Below are 21149 nucleotides of genomic sequence, written 5' to 3'. Positions count from 1 at the left end.
AACGTTTACCTATATACAGAAATTATTCTTCATACGAAGTGCGCGTTACTATTGTATAAAGATTTCAAAAGTACAAATAACAAACTATGTCTGGAAATAATTTGACATTTTTAGACTTATACATTTTCAGAATGGTCTCTTCCAGAACTCAAAATTTACAATAGCAATCATTTTTAACAGCGGTCATTAGTGACCAAAATTATTGAAACCCTTATCTTGACCTTGAACATAATTTATTTACTTCATAAATATAGTTAAGATTTAAGCATTACACATATTTTACTGACTATAAAATAACAAAAATATCCCAGGAAGTCACCCAGATACTTGGTGAGTTTTCTATCTAGAAATATGTTGTTGATTGTGGTTGGACATTTCTGGAGCAGGAGGATTCTGCAAAAAGAAGACACCATTATTAACAAGGTCAAAGTACTTCAAACTAGTGTCATGGTATAATAATATAAGCGTGGTAACTCCATAGAAACGTAACAGCGTGTCTTATTTGTGTGCGCGCTCGTTGCGTGCCTTGTACGGACGCACACATTCGCATACTCTCGTAGTGCGTTCGAGTTGCAAAGCGTTGATCATTTCCACGCGCCTTTCATCATTATGCGAATGTGCATATAAGCCGTGCTGCTACGTTTGTATAGAGTTACCATATTTGTATTATTATTCTATTGCTAAGTGTCTTTACTTCATAGATCAGTAAGTTAACTGCACTTGAAATCGTCAAATAGATTAAACACCTCCACTCACTCGTGAGGCAGATGTCTCAAGAAGACAGAAAAGAAAGTGTAGGGGTTGCTCTTTGTAAATAAACAATTGTACATACTTATCATTTACAATATTTATATAATAAAAAATATCATAGAAACCAAACTGTACTTTGAAAAACTATAACAAAACCTATGGGTAGTGATTTTGTTACTTTGTCATTTTAAAATATACCGATGTAACGACATTAAGAGACTTCATTATAATTTAAATATATTTTATTTACCACGACATTTGGACGTATTGCAACGTGTACAGACTCGAAGGGACTGAAAAGGCTGGAGTCAACATCTTCTAACCGTGCTAGTTTTCGAACTACCCGTACTTTACGTACGTTGGTCTACATTATTTAATTGTGCACTAGGATTGCCACTAGATCAACACACACCACTCAACGATATTGCGCGACTTGCGGGACGATACATGATGTCGCTTACATTTACAAGCGACATCAAAGTATCGGTCTAGTGACAACCTTATTGCACAAATAAATAATTGAAAGTACTAAGAACTTCACAGGACTGTATTACAAAAATCATAAACAACAACTTTTGTTCCATGAGTTCAATAATTCGTCAGATTCTATTTTCATACAAAAATGAAAAAATTGAAATAGATCGCTCTAAACGGAGATAACTCTGTGTAAAAAGCGGAAGTCGTCAGAGGACGCTTGCACGTTTGAACTTATTCTACCAAATACAAATCTAAAGAAGTCGGATGAAACAAAAAACTTACATTTTTGGTATATTTATCATGTTTTGTAGCAATGTGGAAGTAGAAAGCTAGAAGGTCGTGGTGGAAAGAAACTGAGAGTATTAGGACGTGGTATAGTGGGCAATGTAAGTGTAGTGTGAAAGTGAAAATAGGAGAAGATGGAGACACGGAGTTGGAGGCCTCAGCACTTATGGTGACTGAGGACAGAGGTGCAGAACCGAAGAGCAGCGAGGTTGTAAGAATAGCGGCTGTAGAGCGGAACCAGAGGGCACCGAGGAATGACGACGAGACGGCGGTGGTAGTGCAGCAGTGGATTATATCACTTTGTGCTCGGAGGTGGAGTTGTACTTCATCTTAAGCGTCGGCTTCAGTTACTCTTGCCGCTCCAAACTCGCTTGGTGAAGGTGAAGCACACAGTCCAGGTAGGACGAGAGTAAACGTGAAGACCAGGTTTAGCGTGAGGCAATCGAGGAAATGGTCATCAGTCAGGCGCGTAAGCGCGGTAGTAGTAAGGCCAGGTGTAGGGCTTCGAAAAGGTGAGACTTCGTATATTTACTAGATCTGGTGAAGACCAAGATGCCTCCAAGGTCAATACAAGAAAGACGAGCGATTGGTAGAGCGAGAGAGAGCATCGACATTCGAATAGCCAATTTTGAATTTGAAATGAGGAGCCAAAATGTGAGATGCCAGAAGCGGAAACGCTTCTACTGCTAAAATTGCATATCAAAGGAATTATATAGTTTATTATATAATTTATAGGATAATCTATGGAAGAACAGATTGTAGAGGAGTAACAGATCCATAAATCAATGTCAACGTATAAAAATATTAAATACGAAATAAATAAGTGCATAAAGTGAAATTGATTAAATAGTACGTAATTATCATTGGAAAAATGAATAGCATAATGCCAAGGTCTGGAGATCAGACATGAAAAGTGGATAAATTGTCAAATTGCGAGAAGTAGCTTATAATGGCTAATTTAAGTAATTTAGACACTAATATTATATTAAATATTAGTTGGAACTCTTTAAAGAAGGAAAAGTAAGGGCGTTTCCTGAAAACGTATAATGAGAGAGATGAAGATGATAGGGGGTCTGTAGTTTCACACTATAGCACAATGATATTATACTCTCACTGTTATAGCAATTATACAGCGAATATAGCAAAAAAAACTAAATATTGAAGAAATATACGTAAATAAATAAGTTCAACATAACTTTTAATCATTACAAATCGATATCAAAACAATAAAACTGAAAATAATATTGTTTCCATTGCATTCGTGTAACTATTTTAAGATTACTAAATTTGACATAAGGGCAATATTACTTTACTGTCAAAGTCGCGTCATAGTACGAACTTCTAACATTTCAAATAAGCTTACTTTAAGCGCGTTATGGTACGAAAAGTCAATGTAAGGTTAAAGTAATATTGTTTTAAGAGGTTGTGGTAGGCCCCCAGAAATGAAACGCACTTCGAGCACTGATTCGCTGATCATCTGACAGTGTAATGTAGTGGTTATATTCTCATTTGCTAGCCGCACTCACATAATAATATTGCTTGTGTGCGGGCGATATTATTGTGTTGGGATCCAGTAATTGAAGAAATACATATAGATATTAATAGACTGTCTGGGAAACCTAAGAACCGGTAGCTACCTTGCCCAACGCATTAGCATAGCCAAACAAAGGGGAAACGATGCCAGCATCTTGGGCACCTTGCCGCGGGGACCCAATTTTATTAATCTAATTTAAAAATCCTACTTTTATTTCCTAGTATTTAAGCTTTTATTGTACCCTACCTGTACATTATCACAATAATGAATTACATAAAGTTAGAAATATATTTGATCGTTGTGTCAAAACTGGTGGTTTCACTTATTTACTCTTAGTAAAATTTCCTTCCTTCCGATATATCGTAAAATTACGATGTAACGTTTCGATATATCAAATACATATTAATAAAAAGATACATGAACAAACACAAGATAAAGATACAAAATATAAATAGATACATTAATATCTATTTTTTTTACAAGAACACCACTAGTTGCTTATGATGTTAATAATGTAGTCCTGCAAGGTTGTTAGTATTTTAAAAATAACCTTGTATAACTACCCTGTAACGGGGTCGAGGAGGTCGTGGCAAAGGCTCGTTTAGTCAGTGAAAGAAGAAAAACGCGCTTAATAAACAAATAAGCGGAAGTTTATTGGTGGCAATACACAAAAAGTGTAACGGAAGGTCCGGTACGTTCTCGTACACATCTCGTACGCATATACTTTGATTAGTGAGAACCGATTTTTATTATCTACGGTATCAAGTCCTGTATAGTGGCGAACTAGGGGATATTTCAATAAAACTAGGGGATATTTCAATAAAACTTGGCAAATAGATGTAATTCCACGTACTTTTGAGGTCGGTTTTTTTAGTACTCTGTACTGAGATTATCTATTAGCATTTTCTCAATCACTTTCTTTCTTTCTTAAGAATGTCTCTTCTTAATGGTTAGAGTCTACAGGATGGTACTGGGATTGAATTATGGTTATCAGTGTTTTTGCAATGTTCGGCTAAGGTTGTTGATGCCTCGTTCGGTTTACACAGATCCTAAAATACATTTATATTTTAATTTATATAAATTTATTAGTTGCTGCTTTTTGTCATCATCTAAACTGTCAAGGTTGATTCCGTCCAGGTGGAAGGAAAAAAAAATGGCGTTGCTGCACATTTCACACGAGCCACCGAGAAACCGTCACGCTCTTCTTCCATCAGATCGTAAGTAGTGTAGGGAGCATCAATAAATGACCATGTACGTTGAGGATCATGCCAGCATCTCGGATAAAGCCTACACCGAGCAGGGTTCTGTTTTCTCTAGCCTCTGGTAGCACAATATTGTAGTTACTATTTTGTTGCAGATACTGACTGGGACTGTAACGCTTAAGACATTGTGACGGAACGTTACAACGTTGTTAAATTATTTATTAATAAATCTTTTTTAAATTTAATAGTATTAAAAATTGAACACAAATATTATCTTCAACAAATATATCATATTTTTAAATAATAATTGATTTTAAAACATTAAAACCATGATTTACCATTGACAAAATTGGTTAAATCTATGGCAGCTTACGTTGCATTTTCGAATGATGGCGGAAATTGAGTGTCCCCACTCGCGGCGTGGTAACCGGCACCGGCGGCCGCCGACTCTGACAGTCAGCGCCATAACCTCTTCATGCCAGTCCACCCTCGGCTTGGCCGCGCTCTCGATATAAAAAATCCGTTACGTAATTTTAAATGTGAACATTTTTATTATAAATCAAAGATTATTGCTTCCTAATCACATTAAGCGTACTTAAATAGTTGTGAAAGTTCCCGCAAGTTGAATGACACACAAAACTTTTTTTTTATTTGCTAATTTCATGTTCTATATTTTACCAAATTGTACTATGTCGTCATTGCAGCTCTTTCTACGATTATACATACGGCACACTATAAGTTTCCGGAACTGGCCACTTACATAAACAATATTTAAAAAGTAATTACAACATTTGAAAATGGAACTCTTTGGCTATAGAATACAGTTTGTTTTATATGACTGTCACTTGTTTTTACATTGTGGCGGCATTTTAGAAATTGGTTGTCTACATCACCTTGGATTTAACTCGTAAAATTTTCGTAGTATGATTTTCTACGACTACTTTAAGTGTAAATTCACAGCTCAGCGGAGCTTCGCCCGGCTTCAAACTGCTTTTGGCGATGAAGCACCATACAAGACGACTATTTATAACTGGTTTGCAAAATTTGACATTTGATATTGACGAACTTCGTGATGGTCGCCCGTCCACTACTGTGAAGAATCCATGTTTTTGGATTCTGTGCGCCGTATGATCAAAAAGACAGGCATGTGACATACCATGAAATTCGGGCATCTTTAGGCATACGTATGAGTCAAATACAATCAATATTACACAAACATTTGGGTGTGAAAAAGATGTACTCTCGGTGGATCCTACACAATTTGACTGAGGTAAAAAAACGGATCGCGTCACTTGCTGCAACGCCATGCTTACCAGATTCAACGAAGGGGCGTCAAATTTGGTGTGGGACATAATAACATCGGACTTGATATTTAAAGCACAAAAATACATACGGTCAGCTTTTGTACGTGTCGGGTTTGTAGCTGGGCATTTAGGGCATCTACTATGTATGACTCCAGGCGAACCACAGCCTGAACAAGAGAATGCTGGTTGAGACGGGGAAGGGGCAGCTGGTTCGGTTTTTATATCCCTCACAGGTTCACTAGCTCGTAGTTGTAACCCTTGAACTCTAATGCGTTTGCAGCATTATTCAATGGAGTTTGCGGCATTGTTCGATGGTGTGGCCACCCACTCTACAATATCCACACCGTGCCTTCTTCCCTGTTTGCGTCTCATTTGGGTTTTGTTGGATATTATTATAACTAGTTGGTTTGGTTTCTCTTTTAATGTCGACTCGATGCCACAGGCTGCCTGCAACAGGTCATTAAAGGAATAGACACTGTCGCGGGACACTTTCTCGCGAATGTTTATATTGAGTTGACCGTAGATGATGTCTAGTTGATGTCCCTCATCTAATGCTCGGTTCTTAGCGATGAGCGATTCTGTTAACATGTTGTCAGGTTACCTACAAGCAAATATTTCTTGAAATACAAAATATCCGGGTTTATTCGGCGCGAAGGCGTGATGTAAGCGTTTTCCGAACTCCACTCATGTGTAAATGCTATCCTTGATATCCAACCAACAAGTCGAAGCTTCGCCCTTTAGTACAAGCGGCAGCGTTTGCAAAGCAACCTGATCAGATATTTTCTACACCTTCTAATAAATTGAAGCAGTAGTAAGAAACTCCTTCACTTTGTCTGGGTTCCTGGCTCCATCGAAGATAAAATTAGCATTAGCAAATGAGATCGAACTGGTAGTACCTGCTGCTGGATGGCTTCCACGGTTGCCGATGTTATGGTTGACAGCATCTATTAGCTGTTCAGTGGTCATATTAACTGAAGTCATGTTTACTATGTTTATTGATTTATGTTTCTTCTTTACAGGTACTTAAGCGTTTTCTTTGCCTTAGGTGGTCTATGTCTTATGGTATGGTCTTCCAGAATTATTCTCCAGATTGAGATTCCTGTACCTCACGTTGGTCGCCAGAGATATAACGGAATCCAGGAGGACGTGGCAAAGGCTCGTTTCGTTAGTGAAAGAAAAAAAATCTCGCTTAGTAAACGAATAAGCGGATCTTTATTGGTGGCAGCACAAAAAAGGCGTAACGGAAGGTCCGGTAGGTTCTCGTACACAGCCCGTAGTCAGTAAATATCCAACATAGTTCAGAGTGAGCCGTATACACATGGAAATCCGATTCAACAATACATACTTTGCTGAACTACTTATAGTGCGGAAGGAAAATCTTAGCACCGCGTTTTAAAAATAGCTTCAAAGTGATCAATGCTATCTAGCGGCGTCGTTTGGAACTAACGCTCCGTTACAACCCTATATTTCGATATGTGCTAATTAAAATCTAGTATAACATTTAACGGCAACTCACGTAGTACTGGGAATGTGGCTGATTGTGTAGCAGGTTAAATTGAACGGTACATGTGCACCCACAGCACGGACACAAGTACGTATAAATACCTAAAACAACGTTATAGAAAATTAGTTACGTGTTAATGTTCATTATGCGGCAGATTACCAGGCAACATCGAGTGTGTAACCAGAAATAGAGACGAAATAAGGGCCATTCATCCCTAGCAACTCATCATGCAAATGAGCCTTATATCACTTTTAGATATGCGCTGAAATCACAAATTAGAAAACTGAAATAGTACAGCGCCAACAACAGACCTATGTATACGTCTCCTTATATTCCAAAAATATTCTGTATTTATTGTAATAAACTCTACGCTATATAAACTATCTCTAACAATGGGGGGCTGATCCGTTCGGTGGTGTGGGAAAAACAGCTAAACATCTAATTACAAAACAAACAGAATCACATTTCATGAGTAATTAAATATTAATTTTTCAATTTTCAAATATTATAGCAAAGCTCAAATTAAACTGGTCGATGTGAAGTGAAACAATTGACGACTCCCGTCAATTGTTACGAATTTGGTCTGGCCAATCGAAGCGCAGTTATTTTATTTTATTTTATTTATTTATTGCAAATAATGTTGGTACAAGCATTACATACTAAGTACAAACATATCCCGTCGGGGTGTAGCAAAGTGAATTGTACATAAACAGCAGGATATAAACGTAGGTTCTTAAAATAGAGGTTATACAAGAGTTAAAACTAGAGAGTAGATTCCATGAAGTCTCTTACGCTATAGTAGCACCTATTTGTTAGGAGACACTTTAATTTTGTTTTAAGTATGTTGTCATTTTCTTTCTTAAGTAAGTCCGGAATTTTATTATAAATTAAGATACATCGGTAGAGCGGGCTTTCCCTGAACATTTCTAATTTCGGGATCGGTAGTACTAGTTTAGTGTTACGACGTTCGCTTCCAACAAATTCAAAAAATTTTAAATGTTTTCTAACAAACATGACAGTTTCCAATATATATATAGACGGAAATGTTAGAATTTTGTCAGTTATAAAATGCGGCCTGCACGTGTCCCTTGGGCGTATGTTGTCTATGATGCGCAGACACTTCTTTTGCAAGATGAATAAATCATTTGCCTCAGTGCTGTGGCCCCACATCACTACGCCATAACGAAGCCACGCGTAAGCGTAAGCATAGTATGCCGATAGAGCACATTCACGCCTGGTATTAGCTTTAAGAACGGTTAGTGCATAAGTAAACTTTGATAATTTAGATTTTATGTTATCGATATGATTTTTCCAATTTAAATGTGTATCTAATGTTATTCCTAATAGTGTAAAATTGTTTGTTTCATCTATACTGAGGTTGTTTATAATTGTATTTAAATCTAATGGTTGCTTTTGATAAGGTTTAAACTGTATTATTTTCGTTTTGTTGAAATTTAATTCTAGATTATGTTCTAGAAGCCAGTTTTTTACATTATTGAAAGAATTTTTTATTTCAGTTATAGTATTGTGGTCGATGTTTTTGCATTTGAATAACAATGATACATCATCGGCAAATAGTATACTTAGCGTGTTTGAAATCTTAGGCAAATCATTTATATAAATTATAAACAAGATGCACCCTATTACACTGCCTTGCGGGATGGACCAATTGGTGGTAACTACTTCTGAAAGTACGCTTTTTATTTCGCCTGTATCATCGTCATGATGGTCAATTAGTACACATTGTTTTCTGTCGGATAGATACGATTTAATCCATTGAAGCGCTATTCCCCTTATGCCTACTCCATGCAGTTTATCGAGAAGGACTGCATGCGAAAACTCTGTCATACGCTTTTGACATGTCTAGAAGGACTCCTACAGCATAGTTTTTATCATTGATATAGCTAAGAATCTCTTGTACATATTTAAATACCGCCTCCGATGTAGATCGCTTTTTTCTAAACCCGTATTGATTTTCATCGAGTAAGTTATATGTTTCTAAGAAATTATAGATTCGGTTGGTCATAGTCTTTTCAAACAGTTTGGATAACACGGGAAGCAGCGCTATAGGCCTATATTGGCTAGGGTCGTCAGTTTTCGTACCTTTTTTGAAAATCGGTTTAATTTTAGCTATTTTTAATTTCTCCGGGAAAGTTCCTTCATTATAGGATTGATTTATTAAAAATGTTAATGGTGAAGTTAGTTCGTGTATACAAGCCTTAATCAATACTGGTGGAATGCCATCAATACCACAACTAAGCACATTGGGCAAGCGGTGGATTAGGTTATAGATCTCTCCCTCCGTTACAGGTTTTAAGAACATGGAATTTACAACAGGTGTTATTACTGGTATGCTTTGAGTGCTTTGCGGTGCCGTTCCGAGTCCACCAGACTGCAGCGGGGTATTTCCTACTGATGCAAAGTATTGATTAAATATATTAGCCACGGATAGTGGGCATTGAACGTTGTTGTTATTGTGTTTTATTTTTATATTACGATGGTTTTTGGGTTTGTGTTTAGATGTTATTTTGTTTATTATCCTCCACATGGTTTTTGTTTTATTTTTTGATAATTTCATTGCTTTAGAATGTGCAATATTTTTTGACAATTTTATACTTCTTTTGAGGATTTTAGAGAATGTTTTATAATGTTTTTTTATAACTTTATTGTTACTTTGATTTGTTATTATTTTTAGAAGTCTCTTGTGTTTACACGATGTTTTGATTCCTTTAGTTAACCATGTGTTTTTATTCCTGGTGGCAAACATTATTCGTTTTTGTGGAATGTTTGCATCTAAAATTTGTATTAATTTTTTATCAAAAAGGTTATAATTTTTATTGATATCATTTCCAGGTGCCAATATATTGTACCAATTTGTAAGTCTTAGTTCTTGTTTAAATGAAGCAATATTTTTTTCTGTAAATTTTCGTCTATAGGTGTAAGTGGGCCTAGTTTGAGTTTGAGTTTGAGAAGATAGTTTAAAACTGTAAGTAATCATTTTATGATCGCTGATACCCAAATCTTTAACGTCTATATTGAAATGCTTATTATTTGTAAATAATAGATCTATGCACGACGAACTAGTACTCGTTTCTCTTGTGGGTTTATTCACTATTTGGTGTAGATCGTATTCGAACATAATATTCTGTAGTCTTTTGTAGTTGTTAGAATCTTTAGAAGCCCAGATATTGAAGTCGCCGGTGATGACGACATGTTTACAATGACAATTTGACTTTACTTTAGAAAGAACATTAATTATAAAATCAAAAAATATTTCTATGTTACGGTCGGCCCTATAGATATTAATCAGTAATAAATTTGGCTTAATCTCAACGGCACAACACTCCACTACATATTCCACTGAACAGTCAATTATATCTTGCCGGATTCTATATCTATACCCGTCTCGTACGAGGATGGCCACCCCGCCGCCTCGACGTTCACGTCTGCAGAAAGTCGCAGCTATGTCGTATCCATCAATGTTTATGTAATCTTTCTGGGCCTCCTTGATCCATGTTTCAGTTAGGCATATAACTTGGTGTTGGTGTTTCTGCATAAGGCTATTCAATGTATCAATTTTATTATATATGCTTTGTACATTTTGTATTATAATACTGAAATTAGTTTCGAAAGGAATTATTGATATCTTGTTGTTTTCTATTCTGAAATGTGTTGTTGTTCTGTGTTATTGCTATTTCTTCGGTGTTATTATATTGTTCTGGTTGTGCTTCCTGAAACCGCACAATTTTCCTATTTATTATTAACTCACCATCACGAATTATTGCATGGTGTCCATTTTTTCTTGAGTCATACATACGTTCTTGTAACTTTTTTCTTTTAGCTCGTCCTTCTTCATTTAAGTATTTATCGACACGCAATCCTGAGTTTCTAAAGCAGTAAGTACTCTGCAAAATGTTTCTCGTTATCCTCTTGCTAATAAATTCAACCACTACTGGCCGACGGTAACCTTTCCTTCCTAAACGGGCGATGTCCTCCACGTATCCTGATATATCTATTCCAGCGATCTCATAAAAAGCGTAGGTTATTCTACTAATTAAATAATCTTCGTCGTCTTCTTGCAGTTCATCAAGTCCATAAATAACTATTTTTTTTACTGTTTTCATATCTCTCTTTCTGGTTATTATTTTGGCTTAAGCGAATGAAATCCTGATTATAATTGTTATTATGCATATCAGTATTGCGAATAGGTTCATATTGTTTTTTAACGTATTCTAATTCCGCTTGTAGCATTTTGTTCTTGTCTTCTAATATTTTTACATCCTTCTTTATTTTATCTATTTCTGATAGAAGTTTTTCTTGTACTGTTGTTATCTTATTTATTTGTGTTAATTGGGATTTAGATTCTTGTTTAATCATCTCTAATGAAACTTCTAATGAAGCCGCAATTTTACCTAATATGGATTGTTCCATGCTTTCTAACTTTTTGTCCAGTAATTCGCTAATCTGTTGTAAAGTTGGCAAACTTTCTGGGCTTACAGTTTTCACTGCAGTAGTGTCTTGAGTGATGTGAGATAGTACAGGGTCCAAAGTGTCTCCCATAATACTGTGGTCTGACTGAGATTCATCCTGTGAATTTGTAGTGTTTACTAATGTGCAATTCGGCGGCGGATAGTGGACATTTCGCACTGGAGTATCGTCGTTTCTTTTAGTGTGTCGTCGTGTGACGTTTCTACATTCAGGGCAAGACCAGGAGAAATCAAATTCATGCTGGCGTTTTCTATACTCGTCACTTTTTATGTTTAAGCAACCATAGTGGTAATTCTTTTTGCATACGCAACATTTAATTCGTTCGCTGACGGTCGCTCTTTTTTTACAAGCCACGCAATCCATTTTGCAGATTTAGTCGCAAATTACGGGTGCTTTGTTTTGTATAACTCTAAAGATCTAGTTCTTAATTCAGTAGTTAACGGTCGTTTTTTCTCCAATGTCCAACCGGGCAGGTGACGCGTGTCGCTGGTCAAATCGTGTCTATCGGAGAACGGTCGTAGCAGCGTAGCGGCGTAGCCGCGTGACGTCTTTCAACACGTAGCGTCTGTACTACGTCACCGAATGTAGCTTGCAGCGAGTTATTTCGCCACGGCAGTTCCAAACTCCGTGGTCGAGCGGCACACACGGTGGACTCGCGTTTTCGCACCGCAGGCTCAAATCCAACACAGAGCAATAAATTCAAGAGACTCACGCAAAACTCCAAAAAGCGGCCACACTAGTTCCTCCAAAACGGCACACGACAGCAGCGCCCAGACAGAGTGGAAAGTTGATGTCACGCAATGGTAGAACGGCCGCGTCGCGATGGTTCGCCGTTCCCAACAGGCGCGAGTGAAACAGACGAGCACAGTCCAATATGGCGGCGCCGCTCAATGGTCTTCAGCGCAAGATAATAAGAGAGGGTCCGACTCTCAACACCGTCAGCAGGCAACACTCACGCAATTGTAACTAGGGCAGTCGCGACAGACTCAAGATGGCGCCCACCATTAAGCGACCTCCACGGAAGACGAAACGAGAGGGTCCGAGAGTAAATAACTTGCAGAACCGCACTTGGAAGTTGGCAACGGGTGAAACAAACAAATAAACTAAAAATATGAGAGCTATTCGCCACACGTCCGTCCCGTCCGAAAATTGTGAATCGAAATTGTGAATCGAGTTGTCACCGTAATGATTTGGCAGAATAGTTTTCAAACAAATTAAATTACATTTTATCTCTATTTCTGGTTATATACTCGATGCCATGCAATTACTATTCCACTGTTGCTGAGATAAAGAACCAACTGACATGTGCGTTGAATATATTATTGTGCATTTTTGTTTAAAGAATTTTTTTCTAGGTATTCCTTTCCTTACAATCAAATTTGCATAGTACTTATAAAGTATAATAAAAACAAGTATGGTTTCCATACCATACCATACCATACCATACCAAACGTAGCAGCACGGTTTGTATGTGTGCGCCTTGTACAGACACATACATTCGCAAAATAATGAAAGTTGCGTGAGACGACCAGCGCTATGCAATGCGTATGTATCGCGAGCTTATGCGCAAGTGTGCGTCAGTCGTCCGTACACTGCTTGCGGCGGGCGCGCACACATACAAACCGCTCTGCTAGGATTATATGGAGTTACCATACCTGTTTTATTATACTAAGATATCGATAAATATGCGCTTTTCGAGAACATTTACAAAATAAACAGAAATTTGAAATGTCAAATGCGTAAACAAAATTGAGAATAAATCAGAAGTTAGATGCGACGTAATAACTAGCGCCATGCATGCTATGTGCTAAAGTACACTTTATTGAAACGGAACATCTCCCTACAACTGATTTTCACCATTAATATCTCCAACGTAAATATGAAATTAAGTTGAAAAATTTGGGATTTTCATGAGTTCACCAAAGTAACAGAAAGTTTAGAACCATATACCTACTCCACCGTGTTTAATATTGTGATTACCCGGACACAGCACAGCAGAGGCTACGAGTGCATACACAGGGCGAACTATAAGTTTCCGGAACTGGCCGCTTACATAAACAATATTTATAAAGTAATTACAACATTTGAAAATGGAACTCTTTGGCTGTAGAATACAGTTTGTTTCATCTGACTGTCGCTTGTTTTTACATTGTGGCGTCATTTTAGAAATTGGTTGTCTACATCACCATGGATTTAACTCGTGAAAATTTTCGTAATATGATTTTCTACGACTTTAAGTGCAATTTAACAGCTCAGCGGAGCTTCGCTCGGCTTCAAACTGCTCTTGGTGATGAAGCACCATGCAAAACGACTATTTATAGCTGGTTTGCAGAATTCAAACGCGGTCGTATGAATCTCAGTCACGAAATGAATTTTTGAAGGTGAACAACGTTGACCTTATGAGCCATCCCGCGTACAGTCCCGACCTTTTTTTTTTTTTTTGACAGGGGGAAATCTTTATGGATACCCCTGAGCCCAGGGAGACTCAGGAGTTATGTGGGGACTCTCCCTCAGACTGGAGGGCCTACCCCACTAAAACCCCCCCGGGTTTCCCTCTCGCCGGTTGAGTCGGCGCCGTGGGATCAGTGAACATTCACCACGACGCCGCCCGGGTACAGTCCCGACCTAGCACCTTAAGACTTTATTTATTTCCAAAAATTAAGAACCAGTTACGCGGTCAACGAGTATCATCACCTGAATAAGCTATCAAAGAGCATGAAAAATATGTTTCAGAGATTGTCACGGAGAAGTGGCATAAATGTTGGTAAAAATTGGTTCATTCGTATGAAAAAGTGCATTAACGCTAACGGAGAATATTTTGAGAAACAATAAATTTCTGACCATTTATAGTATTTTTTCTTATTCATTCTGGAAACTTACAGTGCGCCCCACGTACATGTTTTCCTGATCAGTCTCTGTTGTTGGACCTTTTTGTTGTCAGACATTGTTGTATATGCCGCGGGATAAAGATTAACGTTGATTTATCTCACCGGCTTGCTTGAAGCTACATTGGCTGTAGCGCATCATACATTTGTTTACTTATATGTATACAGGTTCTTTAATGTCCTTTTATTTGATATATTTGATTCTGTTCCTAACTTACTGTATCATAATTAAACGCATCAAATTCGAATTAGTGGCACGTATATGCCGCTTTGCATTATCGCTGCTACTTGTCATTGTGTAAAAACTTATTGTCACAAAATTGGAGTTCACCAGAACCAGATGTAAGTAGTCCTATCTATTCTCTCTCTTTAGTTGTATATAATATTTTACTTAATTCACGTTAAAAATATAAACTTTTTTCTTACGTTGAAAATATTTTTTTTTTAAAGTATTTTTTTATTTATACATTTCATTCAGGCCACATGACTCATACAAAATATACATTAAGGACTAACACACGTACAATGTAATATAACAATATAATGAACTGAATATCTAATCTATACAAAGTGCATTTGTCGGCGACGTGTGGCACAAGCTGATTTTCAGGTAATTAGGCCACGGAATCGCCGATATTTGACACCCTTCGGTCGAAAACTCTTCCTTTAAAACGATCGACAGATATTCGGTCGACACTCTTACCACAAACGAAATAAAATTGACGTTGTGGCGGGACTCCAACTGCTCGACTTTCAGGGTGTATTTGGCTTAATCTGATACTGATCACTATCTCCTCAAACTTTGTGGAGTAATGTAGTCGCGACAGGTACAACAGCGTCGTCGGTATGGCCGAACGGAGCAAAAAGTTCGATCCTGTCGGTGCTATGCCATATAGGTTGCGGCTGGTGGGCTTCCTCTTCCTCGTCATCACCTTTATGAAGCCGTATTCTTCACACTGGTCCGTCTGCCTCTGTGGTTTTGCAACTTCAGGTTTCAGGTTTTTAATGTCACGGTGTTTGACCACCATGATATTTCATTATTTTTGTGAAATTACTCCACTAGTTCGTTATTATTATTAATACAAAAATCAACTACTCAGAAAAAATTCCTTCGATCCGGCTGGATTTAAACCAATATCTTCCAGCAAACCGTGCCAAACGTTATGCCAACTAAGCCACGGAACGAACTAGCGGACCTTACGATTTTCTCTTTGTACTTGTTGCTGATCTTTGCCATTTGTGAGAAAAATGAAATCTATAAAAAAAAGAAATCTATTTCTTCACTCAGCCAGGTCCCTTTATAGCTATCAGCGACTGACTAGAGATATCACTTTAACAATTGTATTTTTTTTATTTTATTGAATGTCACGTATTTCTTTTTTATTTTACCTTACCAAATCAGGTGTTTGATCAAATCACTAGATTTGTTTACTGAAAAGTGGAAAATTAAAAACTCACCTGGTTCTGGTTCTGTATGGCTCTCAAAGGGTGGCGGAGAGGATTTCGACGGAAGAGTACTTTCACATGGCTGCATATAACATTCGGAACGCAAAGGTGGTGGTGGGCACGCTTCTCGACAGTCTGATGGACAGGGTGGGCACGACGGTAACTTAAGTAAACGCAGGTTTTCATATATATCATACGGTTGAGTATACATTGCAGGACACGGAACTATCGGTGCTCGCCAAGGAGGATTAGGTGGGTACACTGCCTCATCCAATTTTTTAGAAAGATCATCATTCGGAAAAGGGGGTTGTGCCCTACGTGGGGACGATTCTGGGCACGAAACCAATGTACGTGGATATGGAAAATATTTTGATAAACGTTCTAAATTATATCGACTGTGTTTCGGCGATGTTATAGAAGTTTCTACGCAGTATGAAAGCAGATCGTTCGGTGAAACACGTTTTTGATCTTCAGAGACATGTTTTTCTTTTTTCTTTACATAAGGTGGAAAAGAAACTGGTAGAACGAATTGCTTTTGCAACTTCCGTTCTAAGTACTTTTTGTCCGTATCTATATAAGGAGAAGGTGAAGCATGTTGTTTTAGCCGTCCACAGTCGGAATTATGAGAAAAGTTAATAGGAGGGCTCTCTTTATCGTCATCTTTTGTTCTATCTGGAAGATTTCGGAAATTAGTCGTTCGGTATTGTAGGCTGTAATCTGGGTCTGGGAAACGGTGCGTCACCAAAGATGCCGGGCATTCCAATGGCGGTATAGTTCCAGTAGTCTTTGTTATAATTAAGCTATTTAGAAAAATGTTTTTCAATGCTTTAAACATTTTTTTCTAGTTGCAATAAAGTTCCAGAAAATCTGACGGACTTCCCAAGTTACTTTTATTACTTGATTTCTTATTGATTCTTATCTTATTTCCTTGTATGCTATGTCAGTAATACCATGAATTTTAAATATGCTTGCTCCTTAGGCAAGCAAACCAATTTTGGTGGCAGGTTCATAGTCGCTGGTCAACTTTAATATTTATCGTTTTTTATTCCGTTTTTTATTCTGTTTTGTACAAATGTTTGAAGGATAATGACACTTCGCAGATACACCTGAACCATAAAGAATTTTTTTTAAATTATTTTTTTTACTGTAACACCGCGAATACAGTTTCAGCACTTTCAAGATTTTTGGAATTTTGTTTAAAACGGGGAAACTTCTTTTACTTTTTCTCCGCATTAGGAAGGTGGAAAAAGAGAGATGGGGTTTACCCGACAGAGGTTCAATATCGTCGACATAACTGGTAATAATAATAATAATAATAATAATAATAACGCATACACTCAACATAAGCAAACATAACACATACATAAGCAAACTGCTTAGTTACTTGAGTAGGCTGTAGGCCTTGGCTTAGTAGCAGGACTAGTAGTAGCAGTAGGCATTGTAATAAGCCGCCTCCACCCCCTTCTCAACAAGCATAGTAAACTTTCCCTTCGTAATAAGGTGAGACTGTACACGACAATTATGACGTACGCCAGCGTCGCATTCGCACAGGTAAATCCCGCCCTCATACACCGCCTGCAGGCTCACCAAAATAGATTCATGCGCAACGCGACAGGTGCCCCGTGGTACTTGCGCAACGCTAACCTCCATATAGATTTACGGGTCCCCCAACCTCCTCGTGGTGGCTGCATCCAATTATGACTCCCTCAGGAAGTACCCACCGCGAATCCGTAGGACCCGTCAGTCAAGGGAAATCCTCAACGGTTACGACCCTGACGACCCTATCACTCTCGCCACTTTGAAGCCAATCAGATCGCAAATCAGTCCATCTCCACACACACCACTACGTCCTCGTCGGCGAGGTCGTAGAGCCCCTCATTTCAACATGTACATTGGTAGATTCTCTCTTATAGCACGCCCTTCTGGTGGAAGTCTTCAGTAGCGCCCTGAGCCGAGGTCCGTGCCCACTTGGGCGCCCTCAGGCCCGCTACTTAATTTTTTAGTTTATTGTACAGGTTACGAGCCTTCAGCTCGGTCAGTCAGTTTTCCGATGGTGCAGTCAAGGCCATCGGCGGCCAACTGCAAAATATCCTTCACAAAAAAAAGAGGAACTGTTCGATTCTGATAGCGGACACGATCACTTTATACCGTAGTTATTATTTCGGCTTGCAAATTGTTTATGAGTAATTGTTATACTATGGAAAACAAGTGGGGAGCAATGGGCCGCCGCGAAGGCGCCCCCGTACTACCCTCTCATCGACCAAATTCATCTGACATATATTATTTTCAAAAATAAATCTAAATAGATGTGTAAAATACAAGGGTTATTGGACAATAACAAAAGATACCACTCATCTCATGGCCCATACAGTCGCATTTGATTTTTGTTTTTGTATATACATGTACCAATGATATATCAACCGATTCAGAGGATTTATCATGCCGGTAGTACTGGAAATCTCCAATACTACCGGCATAATACTACCAGAAAGTTTGAATAAAACATACTCATAAATATAGAATAACGTGTAAACCGGAGAAAATTTTTAGACGTGTACACTGTAGGAGTCACCAAACGTGAAAATGCCAAATATTCTTCTAACATTTCGGCACGCATTGGTGCAAGCAAAGATTAATACACGTGAGACAAATCAGTAAAAATAGGTTTTCCTAAAGAATAAAATCAGTCATTTACCAATCAATAACTCATTTACACCTAAACCATCATAGTAAATATACTATTTTCCAAAATCCAAGCTTCGAAGCTATTCGAGTGATAGAATTCGAGAGGTAGAAATTCACCAAGACTTGCCTTTTCCATAAAGGAAATAATTTAGAAAACAACAAATCGACGCCTTACTTTCTCAAACACTTATCTTAGAGTGATTATTAAGGAGATGGCAAGTATTTCTATTTATTTTAAATTTCTTATCAAGGATGTTAATTTGGATGCGTTACTTTAAGAATAGGTAAAAGGTAGTGTCTAAATATGAAGGAAATTTGACGTGAAATCATCCTGCAAATATGTATATACAATGAATTTTTTGCATTTGTTTTTTAAGATACGAGTTTGAGAAAGTAAGGCGACGAAATATCAAATCGAGTTTTAAAAATGGCCTCTGTAAAGTCCTCGGAAGACGCACGATTGGTGCTTTGTTATGACATCGTAACTATAAGTCCATGTTTCGTTACCTGTTACTATATCCCACACCAAATTGACGCCCCTTCGTTGAATTTGATAAGCTTGGCATTGCACTAAGTGATGCGAACCGTTTTTTGGGCCTCAGTCAAATTGTGTGGGATCCACCGAGAGTACAGCTTTTTCACACCCAAATGTTGTGTAGTATTGATTGTATTTGACTCATGCCTATGCCTCAAGATGCCCAAATCTCATGGTATTGCACATGCCTCTCTGTTTTGATCATACGCCGCACAGCATCGATGTTTTTGTTGTTCACAGCAGTGGACGGGCGAACATCACGAAATTCGTCACTGAGATTCACGCGATTGAATTCTGCAAACCAGCTATAAATAGTCGTCTTGTATGGTGCTTCATCGCCAAAAGCAGTTTGAAGCCGAGCGAAGCTCCGCTGAACTATTAAATTACACTTAAATCATACGAAATTTTCACGAGCTAAATCCATGGTGATGTAGACAACCAATTTCTAAAATGACGCCACAATGTAAAAACAAGTGACAGTCAGATGAAACAAACTGTATTCTACAGCCAAAGAGTTCCATTTTCAAACGTTGTAATTACTTTTTAAATATTGTTTATGTAAGTGGCCAGTTCCGGAAACTTATAGTGCGTCCTATGTAGAAATAAGTTGTTGTTGATTTACTCTGTAAATATGGCGAGAATGCTAATCAACACATTATATATATTAAAGTTTAGATTGTGGAGTTCCATTTCATTTTTATATAAAATATGGCAGAATAACACCGCGAATAACGAGCTATGTAATTAGCATAGTCCTCGGGTGTTAAATCGAAGACCCTTTTGATATGCCTTTTGTTGCTTTTTTGAAATAGAAAACTACCATGAGACGAACTAACTGATAACTCGCGTATTTACGTCGAATTTTTGCTCGACACGTTTTGAACCAGGTCCTGGTCCGTGGTCCGTGGTCCGCGATCCGCGGTCCGTGGTTCGGGGTCCGTGATCCGTGATCCGTAGACTGGTTCGAAACAAGTCCAGCAAAAATTAGACTTAAATACACAAGTTACTCATTAATTTAGTTAATACTTTTTGTTGCTCATTTAAGTTGATTTTTTTTACTATTTGTTTCCTATTAGCATTGTTTTTTTATTATAAAGGAATTTTCTCCAATTGTGTGTAATTTGCGTATTTTGCACGTCAAATAAAGACGATTTTATTTTTATTAATTTCTCTTATTTCGACCTAGTTCCGATACATTTCGAGATCAGATATTTGTTTAGTTGAGGGACAGGACCTTCTGACCTTCCAACGGCCTTTCTTTTTTCGTCTCTTCACAGTCAGTTACTCAGGTTACTCAGTAATGGTAACCACGTCAGGGTTTCTCATGAACGGCTTCGCATGAGGAGGCGGCCGATGCCTTAGAAAGTAACTTCTAAATTTAGCATCGCTGCAAACTGTGAGCGGGTAAACGGCAAGTTGGATTATCCTTCCTTATCAGCGGATGGCTGACCATAACAATGTACATATATAATATCTGATGTAATAGTACGAGACATTATCTATAAGCTTAACAATTTATAAGCTTAAAAGAAGACCTTCTATATAGGTTATTCAGCTTCCAAGGACGAGCTGTTCTGTCGAATGTTAGGGCTACTACTTATCTGCAAATAAATAATGCTAAATATAGAAAAAGTACAAACTTTTTTGTAGGGTAAAACCGGGATACATGCCGCAGTGGGATAGGTAACTCGTTGTCAAAAACCTAACTTCCCCAAATCGCAACAGAGAATAATTAGTTTAAATAAGGAGTATAGACACCACTCATCAAAGCTCCTGCAGGGCTTCGTGTGGAATCGACGCATTTGGCTTGTGCATGCGTTTATCTCCGCGACCAACATGACAAACGGTTCAAAATTTCAGACGCATATATTTACTGTCGCATAACTTTGTAAGTTATAATAAATTTCGTATACACTGGTTCATTAACTGCGCACGTAGGGGCCAATAATCGCTCTTTTCTATATAGCTTAGTAATAATAAAAGGGCATCTATCCATGTCCAATATGATAGTCGCCTCGATTTTTAGCGGTATAGGTGCCCTTAGGGACAACGGG

General features: G+C 37.9%; 1 protein-coding gene across 2 annotated transcripts; it reads right to left on the bottom strand.

The window, feature by feature from the left end:
* Positions 1–283: 283 nt before the first annotated feature.
* Positions 284–16892, bottom strand: LOC113232523 (pollen-specific leucine-rich repeat extensin-like protein 2). 2 transcript variants are annotated; one of them, XM_026467280.1, is made up of 3 exons: positions 15888–16892; positions 7069–7157; positions 284–393 (listed from the first exon to the last, which is right to left on the bottom strand). In XM_026467280.1, exons 1-3 carry the CDS (start codon positions 16708–16710, stop codon positions 340–342), a joined length of 966 nt encoding a protein of 321 aa, XP_026323065.1. In that variant the 5' UTR covers positions 16711–16892; the 3' UTR covers positions 284–339. The 2 variants fall into 2 exon arrangements, with proteins under 2 accessions (XP_026323065.1, XP_026323067.1); XM_026467282.1 differs by lacking the exon at positions 7069–7157 and having other exon boundaries at positions 331–393.
* Positions 16893–21149: the final 4257 nt, after the last annotated feature.

Source organism: Hyposmocoma kahamanoa, unplaced genomic scaffold, assembly GCF_003589595.1.
Source record: "Hyposmocoma kahamanoa isolate Upper Pololo Valley unplaced genomic scaffold, ASM358959v1 76, whole genome shotgun sequence".
NCBI lineage: Eukaryota > Metazoa > Arthropoda > Insecta > Lepidoptera > Cosmopterigidae > Hyposmocoma > Hyposmocoma kahamanoa.
Note: the sequence above shows the minus strand (reverse complement) of the source record. Positions and strands in the feature narration are given on the sequence as shown.

What these genes read in the sequence shown, in the direction of transcription:
- LOC113232523 (XM_026467280.1), bottom strand. Translation starts at nt 16,710, where the DNA reads ATGTTTAAAGCATTGAAAAACATTTTTCTAAATAGCTTAATTATAACA. An exon ending in CCATACAGAACCAGAACCAG is followed by an intron (nt 7,158 to 15,887) that starts GTGAGTTTTTAA and finishes ACGTTGTTTTAG; the next exon opens with GTATTTATACGTACTTGTGT. An exon ending in AGCCACATTCCCAGTACTAC is followed by an intron (nt 394 to 7,068) that starts GTGAGTTGCCGT and finishes TTCTTTTTGCAG; the next exon opens with AATCCTCCTGCTCCAGAAAT.